The following is a 14,572-nucleotide window of genomic DNA, read 5'->3' as shown; positions in this document are numbered from 1 at the left end:
CTTATAGTACCCAGAATACAACTGTGAATATAGTACACAAGTCAATATTTTCCTCCCATCTTCAAAATAAGATTATTCAGATAACTGCCCCTCTAATTATCTGCTTTTATTTAACAATCTTCTGCTTATATTTCAACTCTATTATAAAGTTTTTCCATAGAGATCAACAAGCATAAATAGCTTGTCTGCTTAATTATGTTTCACTCAAATGTTCTTAACTGGCACTCTAGGTTTTTTGTTTGTTCGTTTGTTTTTGTAAAGTAGTATCTTTTGAGTTGAACTAACATGAACTGCATCCCCATAGTCTGAACAAAGCTAAGGACCACGTACTGAACTGAAACTACCAGGGACATCAGGGACATCGGCCTTCTCTAGATGACACATCTTCCTTTAACTATCATTCTACACTACTGGACATTACATTAAAAACATATGCTACCCCTAAAAATATACTATGGTCACTATATGATTGGTAATAAAGCTGCTGTGTAATTTCATTGTATGGTATATAATATATACATAGTATATTAGTTTACATGAAAAGATCCTGCCGTTCCACCAATACACTGGTATACTGAATTGATTTTCCAGAGGTAAATTAAATTGATCCAATCATATATCCATTCACCTTTCCCCCTCGTTTGACTAAGATCACATATTTTCAAAACAATTATCTAGGAGCCCAGCCTACGGAGACAAATCTGGCAGGGGACTAATTTAAGATCCTAATTTAACGCTCCTCGGCCCAACCCGTTTACCCTCTGATGTTGGAGTGGAGAGTCCCAAACAGGAGTCTGATGTGTTTGGCGCTGTCCCCTTCTTGGCAGTGCATGCTCAACAGCCCCAATGAAGAGAGAATGAAAAGAACACTCATCAAGTGGCTAGTGCTTAAAACCTTCCAGGGGTTCTCTGAAGTCCCCAGGATAGTCTGTAGTCATGAAAACTAATTAGCTTATGATGTAAGGATTATTACTTTCCCATTAGTCACATGGTGCTCCTATGGCATATTCCTCTGAGTTATTTCCTTTTCTTTGAAAGTCAGCTCTGTTGTCTTCCCACCTCTGACGATTCTTTCTTGGTCATATTTGTAGAGACCTCTCTTTCACTAGTACCTCCTTAAACATGTATGTTCCCCAGGGTTCTGTCATTGGTTGACCTTCTCCCTCTGCGTGTCCTCCCCTGGGACTTAATTACATCTGTTAATTGCCATATACACCATAATGACTGGATCTCTGGTACTTTCCATGAATACTTATCTGCCTTATTTATCTAATATTTGTCATGAATATGTATCCTACCAATACTTCAAACTTGATAAAATCAAAAGAAATCATCTTTCCTCTTACATGGGTTCCTTACCAGTTCCCTCTAAATTCCCTCTGAACATTTCTGTTTACCTAATTCTACAAACTAGCAGAAATCTAGAAATCATTTTCCCTCTTCCCACCAAATGGTGTTTTTAAATCTCTTGAATCTGTTCCCTCCTCTCCCTCTGCCAGCTATCTATTTCATTCCTCCATTATCTCTCATCTAGCAGCTCTTTAGCCTCTAAACTTGCCTATCTGCTTCAAGTCTCACATCCTTCAAACTGTTCCTCTCCTCTGTCACCAGAATGACTTTTCTGAAACACTAATCAGGTGGCTAGTGCTTAAAACCTTCCAGGGGCTCTCTGAAGTCCCCGCCCTCAGCCCACACAGGGTTGCCCTGCTCTGTCTAGATCTGTCCTTCCCAGTTTGGCCTTGGACCCTGATGTCTCTATCCTTCATTATAGCCACACCCAATTCTCCCTACTCAAACTCAGGAACTGAATAGATTTGGATAAAGTGTTTCTTCTTTATTTTCTTTTTTAGCTATATTACTACCCAGCCTCTTAATGTTTGCTGTCAGAAACTGAGGAGCCTAATGGATTTAGGTATCCAGGAGCACTCTGCTGCTGTAACATCTTTACCATTTAGTACCTGAGTGTGACTGTCCTTCTAGCATTCCAAGTCCCACCTGACTGGCCCAGTGGACCTGGCTGTATTTCAAGACCCAGCCCGTGTCATAACCCTTTGGAGGAACCCCTTGAAAAATTCCTCTATTTGGTGCTTCCAACGGACCCAGTACAAGCCTTACTTATATCACCTACTATACTGTATTACAGTTATTTGTTTACTTGTTGGTTTTCTCTACTTGATTATGAGCGCTTAGACACCATCCTATTTATCATTTACTTCATGTATCATTCACTTCTACCCCAGCACTGTGCTGAATCAGTATTTGTTGAATGAAATAGTAAGGGACTACTCTGAGCTTACAGCAATGGACACAAACATAGTCAGTATATTCAGAATACAATGAAGTCCCATAGAAACATAAACCCTGAACATCTGGAGATGTTTTAGCTCAGAAGTCAGTCACACACATTTTTTGATTCAACAAAACCATTTTATAGGGTACTTTACTACATTCTATACATTGATCATACATACATTAGTAAAATAAATGTGCTCTCTCCACCAGGGATTTACAATCAAGCGTGGGGACGGAGTCTAAACACAAGCTGTGACTGGGGCTATGAGAGGACAGAGCAGTGGTGCAAGTCAGGGGCAGGAGGCACACCTTCTCCGCACAGTCGGCCAAGGTCTCCCTGAGGAAGTGGCCTAACAGTGACCAGGAGCCAGCGTGCAAAGGACAGGCAGAAAGCTGCCCCAGGTGAGAGCTACAGCATGTGTGAAGGCCAAGTCAAGAGGCTGGTGTGTTTGAGGGACTGAAAACAGGCCACTGTGCCTGGAGCATAGTGAGCAAAGGGAACACGGGACAGTATGCAGTAGGAAAGGGGAAAGGACCAGACAGGGCAAATCCCTTTATGGGCATGATAAGGAGTTTGGGTTTTGTTCTAAACTGTGTGGTGGGGAGCCGTTGCAGGCTTTACTTTAAATGGGTGTCATGATCAGATTGATATTTCAAAAAGATAACTGACTAAAGGGAAAGAACAAAATGGGATCAGGGAAGAAGAAGTTGTGGAATTCAAGTTAGAGATTATGGCTGAACAATGGTGGGGGGTGGTAAAAAGAAGTGGCAGAATAAGAGATTGGAGAGGAAAACCCTGGGTGGATGGTAGTGCTATTGACAGAGAAAAGAATGAAGAATAAATTGAGAAGTAGAGCCCATTATCAGGGTTGGTTTGGGGCACAAGGCTTGAGCAAATATCTATGGCTTGAGCACAATGGTTGGTTTTTAGCTGGATAAAGAGACTTGGAGCCATAGCCATACAGAGGGTATGTAGGGTCCCAAGTCTGAAGGAAATCATCTAGGAAGAATGTACACAAGAGGAAAAGGGAATCCAACACTGAGCCCTCAGGTGTCAAACATTTAGAAGTCAGCAGAGGAACCTGCACAGCAAACTGAAAAGTGCAGAGGAGGGTACCAAAACCAGGCGCGTGCAAGCTTACAGGGCCAGACAGGAAAGTGTTTCCAGGGAAGGAGCTGGCAACTGAGCTGGGCGATGCAAACAGCTCCAGTGAACCGAGGACAGAGGACGGCCACAGGCTCTGGCCAGCTCCACAGTCTGTTGACAAACTTGGAAGTGAGGAGAGGGCAGGAAATCTAGTGGGGCTGAGTGAGGGAGAGAGAGGACATGGAGAATTCCATCAGGCTGTACTGAAATACAAATGTAATCTTCATCCACTATCCACCTGCAAGTTCCTGACCCCAGCCAAGAGCTATATGCTGTTTCTTTACACATTTGTACACACTTATCTTAAATCCTAACAGATTAAACCCAAATTAAATGCAATTTGACTTCTCCATGCAGCAAACTTCTGATATTAAAAACTAAAATTACTTTTAGATTAGTCATGAAACCTATTTTAATGAATTTTTTTTTTTCAAAAGCAGAAGATGTAATGGCAAAGACATGTTGTCCTCCCTCACTTTGGGAAATTTCCTCTACGGTGCGTTACAGCATTACCTCCTCCAGCAACTTATCCACCCAGAGAAACAACACAATGTGCACCCCTCGTGCCTGCTCATGCATGCCTTCGGGAACATTCCAGTATGCTTCCCAAAGTGTATTCTGCAACACACTATTTCCGTAACAAGAACCAAACAGTTCTACGGTCTCCGGCCACTGAGCTTATGAAAGGCTGCACTGTATGCCGTGCCTGCACCTCTGCCCACCTAGAAGACGCTCGTTACGTTCAAGGTGCTGTCAAGTCCTACACAAAAGAACCTGTTCAATTTTATGAAACCTAAAATCCCCAAATCTCCTCCACTACACTTTTATTTACATGTAATGCCTATTAACTTTTATAAAGAATTTTTCCAAAAGCACTTTGGGGAAATGCTGCCCTATTAGCTCTCTGCAAAGATTTCCTTTTCTAGGGCACAAAGCTTTGTTCCTAGTTTTCTGGAACATTTAACATAGGACCAAATGCTTCAATTGACCTTTTTGTTATTCTTATATTTTAATCCCAGTCTTCTAAATTAACTGTTTCCTTTACCAAACTAGCCATCACTGCTTCCCAAACACATTTGTCATTCTCTGCTTCTCGTTCTGTCTGTCCTTTGTTGGCATCTGGAAGTTGTATTAATAGAGATACATGTTTCTGGGTTGTAAAGGATTTATACAGATCAGAATTTTAATCGCCAGTGTGGATATAAATTTGTGATATTTTTTTTCACTTACCATATTTAGTGCATCTTTTCAAATAGCAATAATAGTCCATCCAGTATTAATTCTGATAGAAACATGATAAGACATTGTATACATAACATTTAACTACCAATACAGCCTCTAGGGCAGGGGTCTCCAAACTTTTTACACAGGGGGCCAGTTCACTGTCCCTCAGACCATTGGAGGACTGCCAAATACAGTGCTCCTCTCACTGACCACCAATGAAAGAGGTGCCCCTTCCAGAAGTGCAGTAGGGGCTGGATAAATGGCCTCAGGGGGCCGCATTGCGGCCCGCGGGCCGTAGTTTGGGGACGCCTGCTCTAGGGTGTTCCATGTCTTTAAGCATTTTAAGCAGAGCCATGAACATGCACTTTTTCTTTGAGATGGAGGAGAATAAAAATAAAAGTTTTCCTTTTGAAATATCAATTTCACTTTATGGATTTACTGTTATTCCTCCCTTATGCATAATTAATACACAGCTAATAAAGTTAACCCAGTTAACAATCGCTGACACGTTCATAGCTAAATGCTCTCTGTCCCCTCATATGTAATGAGGGAATGTATAACATACATTATCATATTATGAGGGGACATTATAATACATTCTACTACATAAGATTGTTGTTCCCAGGGCAAGGCCAAACTCAATTACCTCGTCCATTATACTCCAACCTTCCAGCAACTTTTCTGGATTCAACAGCTGAAGGTGAATCTAAATGAAAGGAAAAGGGGGGAGAGGGAGAGAGGAGGGTGCAATTCTATGGCTAATTCAAGAGTAGTTCAGTCACTGTGTTAGACACCTGAAACTAAAATAATACACTGCATGTCAACTGTAATTGAAAAATTTTTATTAAAAAAAAAAAAAAAAGTAGTTCAGGTTTACTTTAGAAGGTGGCCAGAAATAAGTAGACAAACAAATATATATCCACACACCACATGGGTGCATTTTTGGATGCTGGAAACTATAGCTCTGATCTTTTTATAGCTAGAGTTGAGAGTACAATATAAGAAATTGAAAGGGGCTGCTTTCAAAAAGAACAAGAAAAGACACACACACAATGATCTATGCCATCTTTGTGGTTGCATATTACTTGCCTGAAAAGTATGGGCAACTAGGGAAATCTTCTGTTTGTACAAACTAGTTTTATTTCTTTTATTACCTACCCTTCATAAAACAAAAGCAAGCAATCAAAAATATTTATCCAAATTCCTTTTTTTCCCCATATTCTCACCACCCACCCTGACACTGTGTAAATGTTTCTCTATTCCTCCATCTTTCCACTCCTTCATAAACGGATAAAGAAAGAGTATTAGTGAGCCTCTCTGACAAGCACACTAAGAGCAACCTAAATGCTAAGCGCCATTTAGCTCAGTTTACATGTGGTCTCTCTCCAGCACCTCCTGTTGAAGAAAGTTACGATCCAAGCTACAAGTTACGACAATCCTAGATAAGGTGTCCTGTTCAATAATAATAGCTATCTACTTAATTGTCCTTAATTGTAAAACTGTAGAAGGACTGAGAAAAAAATGGAATTATACAAAAATAAAAATTATTTCAATATATCCTAGGGCTTTTAGTCCTAATCCTATAAGCACAAATGACTATCAGAATAAGTACCACAAGTTATAAAGTTGGTTACCAGCCATTCAAGGTATAGTACTTTAAAGTATGGCTTCATAGCTAAGAGTGCCACCAATTTTTATAATCGATTTATTTTTTGTAATCTTTCTATGCCTAAACATACTCCTGTAATTTAAAAAACAAACAAACACACACAAAAAAACGACCTCAGATATCCCTACTGTTTGCTCCTGGTGCCAAATTGCTTCCTCCAAGTTCTAACTATGAAATTTAAATCAGAATTATTTCACTATTTATATTAATTTCCCAAAAGTATAACCTAATTATGTTGTGTTGTAATTCAATATATCCTAGATCCTAATAATCTCTATAATTACTGAGATTTGTATTATTAACATAAAATGGCTGTTTCTCATGTAGGTGGAAAGGGAGTTATTTGTGGAATAAACACTAAGAACAAGTATTTAACACACAAATATCTAGAATGCGCTAAGGAGCATAATTCAATTTCATCTTTTCTCTATTAATTGATTTTGTAAAACACTGTAAATGTCATATATTACCCAATTTTTATTTGTGACTCAAAGCAGGGCTTCCTTACACTAAATACAGGAAAATGATTTAGGTGGCTTCTAGTCAGGAGATTCTGTATTTCTGTTTTGTGCCTTGAAACTACAAATTTCAGCTTTTTTGAGTAACCCTCATCTTCTGAAGTAGAGTTTGATTGCTGAGAAGTGGCAAACTCAGTCAAAGCCAAATCCTGAGAACAAGGTGAGTGGCTGAGAGCGACAATTCAGATTTGGGTAAATTATCAAGAATTGCATTAATAAGTTATGAAGTCTTACATTATCTTGTGTGACATGTGAACTCTTTCTCAGGGAAATTCCAAATTAGGTATTGAAAAAACAGAGCAATGGAAGTCAAAAAAGTTGTTGAGAGAACTAGTACTTATCCTCACTGATTTCTAGCTTAATGTACCTCAAATACAGAATTTCAAGATAGTTCAAAGCTAAGTAGTGTGTCAACTATTCAGTATGGTCAGTAAAATAATACGCATTTAACTAAGTGAAATACCAAATTAATCATGTGGTTAACAGTCTGTATAAAATATATATAGTATACTTCCCTTCCTTCATCAGCATAGGAGACGAAATGAAAGTGTCCTTGGATGTCTTGTTCTCATTTGGAATCATGCATTACTAGTGAGTCTCATTTTCCTTGTCTGCATCTGCCTCAGAGAGTTGTAGCAGGGATTTAAGTGAGAAAACTGCTCATATATAAACTGCTTACAACAGTGCTGGCATGTTGCAGGTACTCATTAAAGGGCTGTATTGTAGTTATTGCTAATGTTTTTACCATCATTTTATAATTATGGAGCACCTCCTATATACTTCTATACTTTGAATGGTACTGAGAAATAAATCCAGAGGAATAGTAACTAATACCCTCAAGTGAACAAATGCAGGGCCAAAGGTTTTTCATACATTATCTCTTAACTCCCTATTAGGCTCCCACATTAGCATAAAAATGATCTATAAGACTTGCTATGATCTTTCTTCTTCACTTTTATCAACTACAGCTTCAAAATTGTTCTCATTGCTTTTCATGTCAGATCACTATCATGACTTCCTACCACTGTTACCACCCAATGCTCATTCCATTGCTTTCTCTTTCCATTTCCTTCTACTGGTGACTTTAATCCTGTTTCATAGCTTCAACTACATCTTGAAAGCAAAAATCAAGAATGAATTTTTAGATATCGTCCAATCTCTTTTTATACATAAAGAATTTGAAACTATGGAAAATGACTTGCCTGAGTTTAAGGCCATCCATCAAGGCCATAGTGACTTCTCTGCTGACGCCACTAGTTTAAAACTCTCATCTGTAAATTCTATAATTAAACTACTCATAGAATATCATCACCAACAAATATTCAATATGGTGTATCATCAACCACCTGCAAAATACAACCACAGGCTTACTTTACATTTCCTTAGTATCCCCTTTACAAAGCCTTGCCTGAAAAGTTAAAAAAAAACAACAAAAGAACAGAATGGGCATTGCATTGTTTCTATTTCAGCAAATAGTGTTTTGTTGAACTGTCTGATAAATACCTTGAGTTGAGTATTGTATAGGGTTAAGTTCTAGAAATACTATAAGGCTTATTCAAAATGAAAGAATACTCAACTTTACAAAATCCATGGATGATAAACACCCAGAAATAGCCTTAGTTACTTCATCTACAAGGAAAATAATGAAAATTAACTGATAAAGCTGAACACTGAACAATATTTATCTAATTTAATAAAAGCTCATTAGGTATTAGTGTGTGTGTATGTGAGAGAAAGATATTAGATTACTGAAGTATACTCTGCTAAGGAAGTCATTCATCAAGGTACTGTATGGAATACAAAGATGAGTAAGACAATTTCTGCCCTCAGGAAGCTTATTATTGACTTTGAGAGCTATGAGACCCATCTACTAATCCTGACTCTCGTGGTCTTGAAGATGACTGGCCAACATAAACAATTGGAAGGTTCTGAAGAACAAGTTTACCTAACCAAACAAAATTAAGAATATAAATTCATCCTTTCCATGCTTGAGTTTCATAAAAGGAAAATTTTAGATGTTAAAATTATAGTCTTACACAATCTAAAAGATTCTAAATTCAAAAGCTAAAATTTGTAGTCAACTTTCATAGATTTTCACATATTAAAATAGTATTCATTTAAATAAATACTTCATATAAAGAATGAGATGTTAGGTAATGCCACTCTATTTTAAATATTACAAATGATATATTCTTAAATCACATAAATGAACCTTCATAAACAACCTAAAAAATTCAACATATTTAGAAAATGTCAAAAATAAATGTGAGGGAGGGACATGTTTACCTCCTACTATTCACGTTACCTCTCGTCTAATCACGTTTCCACCTTTTAGAGGACAGTTCATTTAGTTATAAAACAGGTGGTACATATTTAATCATATAAGAAGCTTCCAGTTTCAAGGAAATTTTGTTTTGATGTTCCTTTCTTTGCTATTAGATTATACAGGATAAGGGGCTTGAAACTGCTATTCTAATTACATGCCTTCTGTTGTCTCATCATTTATGACATAGGGAGGGGCTGAGGCTGTAGACTTTAAAGCTCACTTTGAATTGGAAGCATGCTGCCCACCATCATTTACCAGCGATTTACCGTGCCAGGCTGAGATTAGAGGATTAGGAGAAGGTTTTATTAAAATCTATAGTTTCTCTGACCACAGGCCAAGTGACAAGACCGAGTATAAGAAAACAATCATAATAGTTGTAAACAATATTTCCCAGCCAGATTAAAAATGCTGTAAAACAGACATTTTTAATGTTACTCGTATCATTGTAGATTTTTATTTAAAACAGGACACTTAATACGTTGTTTTGCCGAACAGTTTAAAATTAGACACAGCTAGATTCCTATTTACACACTATCTAACCTTAAGCAAGTCATTGGTGCTCTCTGAGCACTCACTTTCCACAATGTGCATACGGCAGAATTCAATAAATAGTAAGCGTTATTGTTAACAGCCTAGAATAGAAAAATTCTTGATCTTCAAAAATTAAATTCTACAATCTAAAGATACAAACTATTCATCATGACTTATAAAATGATACAGCACTTGGGTTGACAAGTATTTGCCATATATAATGGGATCTTTCTATAACCCTAAACTCAGTTTAACTTATAGATGATGAGACCCATGAGCTGGGCCTGGGGTTTGGAAGAATAGAAAAAGTTCACCAAACCTAATTAAAAATGAAAAACAGGCCTGACCTGTGGTGGCGCAGTGGATAAAGCGTCGACCTGGAAATGCTGAGGTCGCCGGTTCGAAACCCTGGGTTTGCCTGGTCAAGGCACATATGGGAGTTGATGCTTCCAGCTCCTCCCCCCTTCTCTCTCTCTGTCTCTCCTCTCTCTCTCTCTCTTTCTGTCTCTCCCTCTCCTCTCTAAAATGAATTTAAAAAAATTAAAAAAAAGAAAATTAAAAAAAAAAAGAAAAACAGTGCAAAAAATCTAAAACTTCAGTGACATAATTCATATGGCCTATATGTCAACAAAATTCTTAAAATACTTCCAGAAACTGTGTTTATTAAAATTAGGTAGCCCACACTATAAAATAATTCACAAAGCCACACACTCTAGGTTGGTAAACTAACTGTAAAATGATGCCTTGGGGAGAAGAAAAGGCGTGTGGGTTTCAGGATGGGATGAATACCAGACTTTTAATATGGCTTGTATGTGAATACTGTTTATTAGTGCTTTAATAAAAATAGACACAGTGCTATTAAAACAGTTCTAGTAATGCAAGGCTTCATAAATAGGTTCTACACTAGAGGAGAGATAGACAGACTCTAGCATGTACCCTGACCCGGATTCACCTGACAACCCCCGTCTCAGGCCGATAGTTGAACCAATTGAGCCACTGGCTGCAGGAGGGAAAGAGAGAGAGAAGGGAGAGAGGGAGGGGAAGAGAAGCAGATGGTCACTTCTCATGTGTGCCCTGACCGGGGATCAAACCTGGGATGTCAATACGCTGGGCAGATACTCTATCCTCTGAGCCAACCACACACAGCCCAGGTTTTATACTTTATTTAAAGGTTTCAGTTAGTAGGTGAGAATACTAGCTCATTATTATTAGAACCTTGTACTAATACAGATACTATCTAAAACTGGAAAAAATGGGAAAAACAGAATAAGCATGCTATATTAAAATGCCAAGAGTAAAACATTACCTCTAGGGAGTTTGAACAGGGAAAGGAGACAGGGAGACAGGAGGCAAATAATTTTTTTTCAAACTGTTAAATCCAACTTTCTGAGGTACACAATATTTTAGGTTTTAAAATTTAGTTTATAATTTTAATTATAAAACAAGAAAAACAAAGTAAAAACTAATCCATTATTATTTCAAAGTTAAGATTAAAAGATTTCAATTTTTTTTCTTTCAAAATAAAAAGCACAATGCCTAATAAAACCAGTGTATCAGGAACACGATGAGGACAGTGGACCTTCTGAAATATACTTTATAAAAAGACTTCAAACTTGCTCAATTCTATAGCATTTGGCCTCACAACTGAATTTATTTTATTCTACAGTAGCATTCTTCATATGGCTTAGCTAAAATTAAATATGTTCAGTAATTGTCAACTCTCAGATGGAAGTAAGATGGCTTACCACATATACATGTCATTCGTGTATTGCACACGCACACACACTCACTGAACAGTAGTTCCTTGCCTTTCCTTTTTCTAGCCCAACAAATCTCCAGGTGTTCACAATGTAGCTAGAATATATATTCATTGGACAGAAAATTCCTTTTTCTTTTTCCAATTTCTTTCTAGTTTATGGAGAAGTTCATTTTTATTCCAAAAGATTCAGTTATTTTACTATTAAGGGAAAATGAATGTCCAAAATATTTTTACTGAGAGATTATATATAACAAAGTATTTCTAAGCTTGATAATATAGTCAGTTATTTTTAGATTTTTATTCTAATTACATATTTTGGGTCTGATAAATATAAATTATAATGCTATTATACTCAAGTGATTGCCTTCTCTTCTCTCTCTGGAGGCACATTTCTCCTATAACCATTCCTTTCTTTATTCCAGCCTATGTACTCAATTTTTTATAACCAAGCTACTGCAATGTTCATGTTCACACTAAATCTAAAAAGATATTTTGGAAGCTTTTTTTTTTCTTTCCTTTTTTCTGAAGCTGGAAACGGGGAGAGACAGTCAGACAGACTCCCGCATGCGCCCGACTGAGATCCACCCGGCACGCCCACCAGGGGCAACGCTCTGCCCACCCCTCTGGGGCGTCGCTCTGCCGCGACCAGAGCCACTCTACCGCCTGGGGCAGAGGCCAAGGAGCCATCCCCAGTGCCCGGGCCATCTTTGCTCCAATGGAGCCTTGGCTGCAGGAGGGGAAGAGAGAGACAGAGAGGAAGGAGGGGGGGGGTGGAGAAGCAAATGGACACTTCTCTTATGTGCCCTGGCTGGGAATCGAACCCGGGTCCCCCACACGCCAGGTCGACGCTCTACTGCTGAGCCAACCGGCCAGGGCCTTGGAAGCATTTTTGTAGCATTTATATCAAAGGGCATTTTTTAAGGTCACTGTCCTAACACTAAGGGATATAATGTTTAGGGAGTCTCATAATTTGTCCATATATCCAATGAACATTATTAAGTAGTTACTGGGTTGGCCACCAAACAGGATTCAAAGATAGACAATTCATATTTTTAACCCTCAATAATTGAGCTTAAAAATCTAACAGAGAAGTTAGATACTCACAGTGAAAAGAGAAAACAAGTAACAGTAGCAGCAATCAAGTTTAAATCTGTGAGCATATTTCTAGCTACAGAAATCATAAGTCAACTCCAAAATAAGTGTGCCCAGGGAAAAGGCAAATCATTGAGGCTCACACTAGTTCCTGATCCTACTAGTCACTTTCCCAGGGTTCCTTCAGAAGCTCTTCAAGAACAGAGAGGTTGCACAGACATGTGCAAACCTGAGAAGTATTGTACAACTCCATCTAGAATATGAAAAAAAAGCTAGTACTAAGACAACTTTCTACCTCAAATAGATCAATATCTGAAGTCACTGAGTACTACGAGAACATATAAGGGCCATTTAGAGATCATTTTTAAAAAATGTAACATTTGTATAATCTATTGGGAATGTGAGGAAACACATCTACGCAGATTAACTAAATAGACAGTAAACTGTTCTCCCAATTAATTAGGTCACTCATGAGAATGATAATTAGAAGAAAATGAGCAGAAAATAACAAGAATATTAACTCTTGTCAACAAGTGGGAAAGAGTAAACCATGGAACATGAAAGTATGTAGAAACTCTCTATCATTATGCTGTATATTCTGGATAACCAAATCTCAATGTTGAAAAGCTCTAACATTGCCTCGATGTATTCATCAGAAATCCTGAACACCTATTTCTTTCGTTAAAAAACAAAACAAAAGAGCAGTCTCCCATGCAAGTAAAAGCCAGGACGAACCCTGCTTAGCTTCGGAGATTAGGCGTCTACAGAATAGTACGGCCTAACACGCAGCTGTCAGCTCACCTATATCTTATTTTGGCTATACATTCCTAAGGTTTTTGTTGTTGTTGTTCACCCTTGTGTATATTGTTTTAAATGGTAGTGATAATGTTACACATGTAACCTGCCTAAGTGAGAAATAAAAGGAATAGAACCAAATAACATCACTGACAGTTACCTTGAATATACAAGGTGGGTAAAAGTAGGTTTACAGTTATGAGTACACAAAACACAGAGTAAATAAAGTTATTAGTCTTTTTCCATATGAACAAACTATACATAAACCTACTTTTGCCCATCCCTGAAATAAACAAAACCTTTACCTTCTTCTTAAGCCTGATTTCTCCCAAGAATAAACTCATATTTTCCATTATAACTACATGAACATAAAAAGCCATTTATGCCAAAGTGAGATCCTATTCCATTCTAATATCCTCAATACTGTTAACTGGATGATTACTTTGAAAATAATACTACAAATACTTTTAAATGGTGAATAATATTTAAATTCTGGATTGAAATCAAAGCAAAGATGAAGAACAAGAGTAGATAATTAATGATTGTGACAAATAATTTTTTCAAATGAAACTATGATAGTATGTATAAACTAGGAAAATATAGGATTTTTAAACAAAATTACACATAAAAATACCTTTTTATGTATTTTTAATATATAAACAAGACATTTTTAGGCATGGAGTTTTTTTCAACTGTATCCAATAATAAAGGCAAAAAGAAACAGTTCTGATTCTATTATGTAAATCAGCATTTTTCTACATTGGCAAAAAATACAACTGAATGACATTAGGTAGACTAGGATGGCTAAAGATTAAAATAATTTTTAATTCTTTTTTCTAAAACTAACACCTGATTCTTACTTTGGCCTTATATTAACATTTCTTGTTCTTAGTCTTTCTCGTGTGTGTAGTTTTTCATGACAGCGATGATGTTACACATGTAACTTGCCTGAGTGAGAAATGAAAGGAACAGAACCAAAAGGATCTTCTGGAGGATGTTTATGTGGAGCAGAAAGTGGGTCTACATTCTTATCTGAGGATGCTCTCTCCTCCAGCCTGTCTGCAAAAATAAATGAAACAACAAAAAACAAAATAAAAACAAAACAGTCTTTAAAAAAAATTTAAGTGGTTTACAGTATAAATAAAAGTGAAAATTAAACAAAGGAACACCCTTTTGAAAAATAGTAGGTTCAGAGTTCATTTTTATAAGTATTAGAGGT

At 37.3% G+C, this 14,572-nt stretch overlaps 1 protein-coding gene across 2 annotated transcripts in view; it reads right to left on the bottom strand.

Moving 5' to 3' along the window:
- Positions 1–14,572, bottom strand: part of BMP2K (BMP2 inducible kinase) — a 128,435-nt gene that overhangs the window by 4,255 nt on the left and 109,608 nt on the right. Inside the window, exon 15 of one of the 2 annotated variants that reach the window (XM_066385513.1) lies at positions 14,302–14,412. The exons of the other annotated variant lie outside the window; for it this stretch is intronic. Coding sequence (XP_066241610.1) covers positions 14,302–14,412 — 111 coding nt within the window. The remainder of the gene's footprint in view (positions 1–14,301; positions 14,413–14,572) is intronic. 2 annotated transcript variants of the gene reach the window in all.

The sequence above is a fragment of the Saccopteryx leptura genome, chromosome 5, assembly GCF_036850995.1.
Source record: "Saccopteryx leptura isolate mSacLep1 chromosome 5, mSacLep1_pri_phased_curated, whole genome shotgun sequence".
In the NCBI taxonomy this organism is placed as follows: Eukaryota; Metazoa; Chordata; class Mammalia; order Chiroptera; family Emballonuridae; genus Saccopteryx; species Saccopteryx leptura.
The sequence above is the reverse complement of the archived record's forward strand: the minus strand, read 5'-3'. Positions and strand labels throughout refer to the sequence as shown.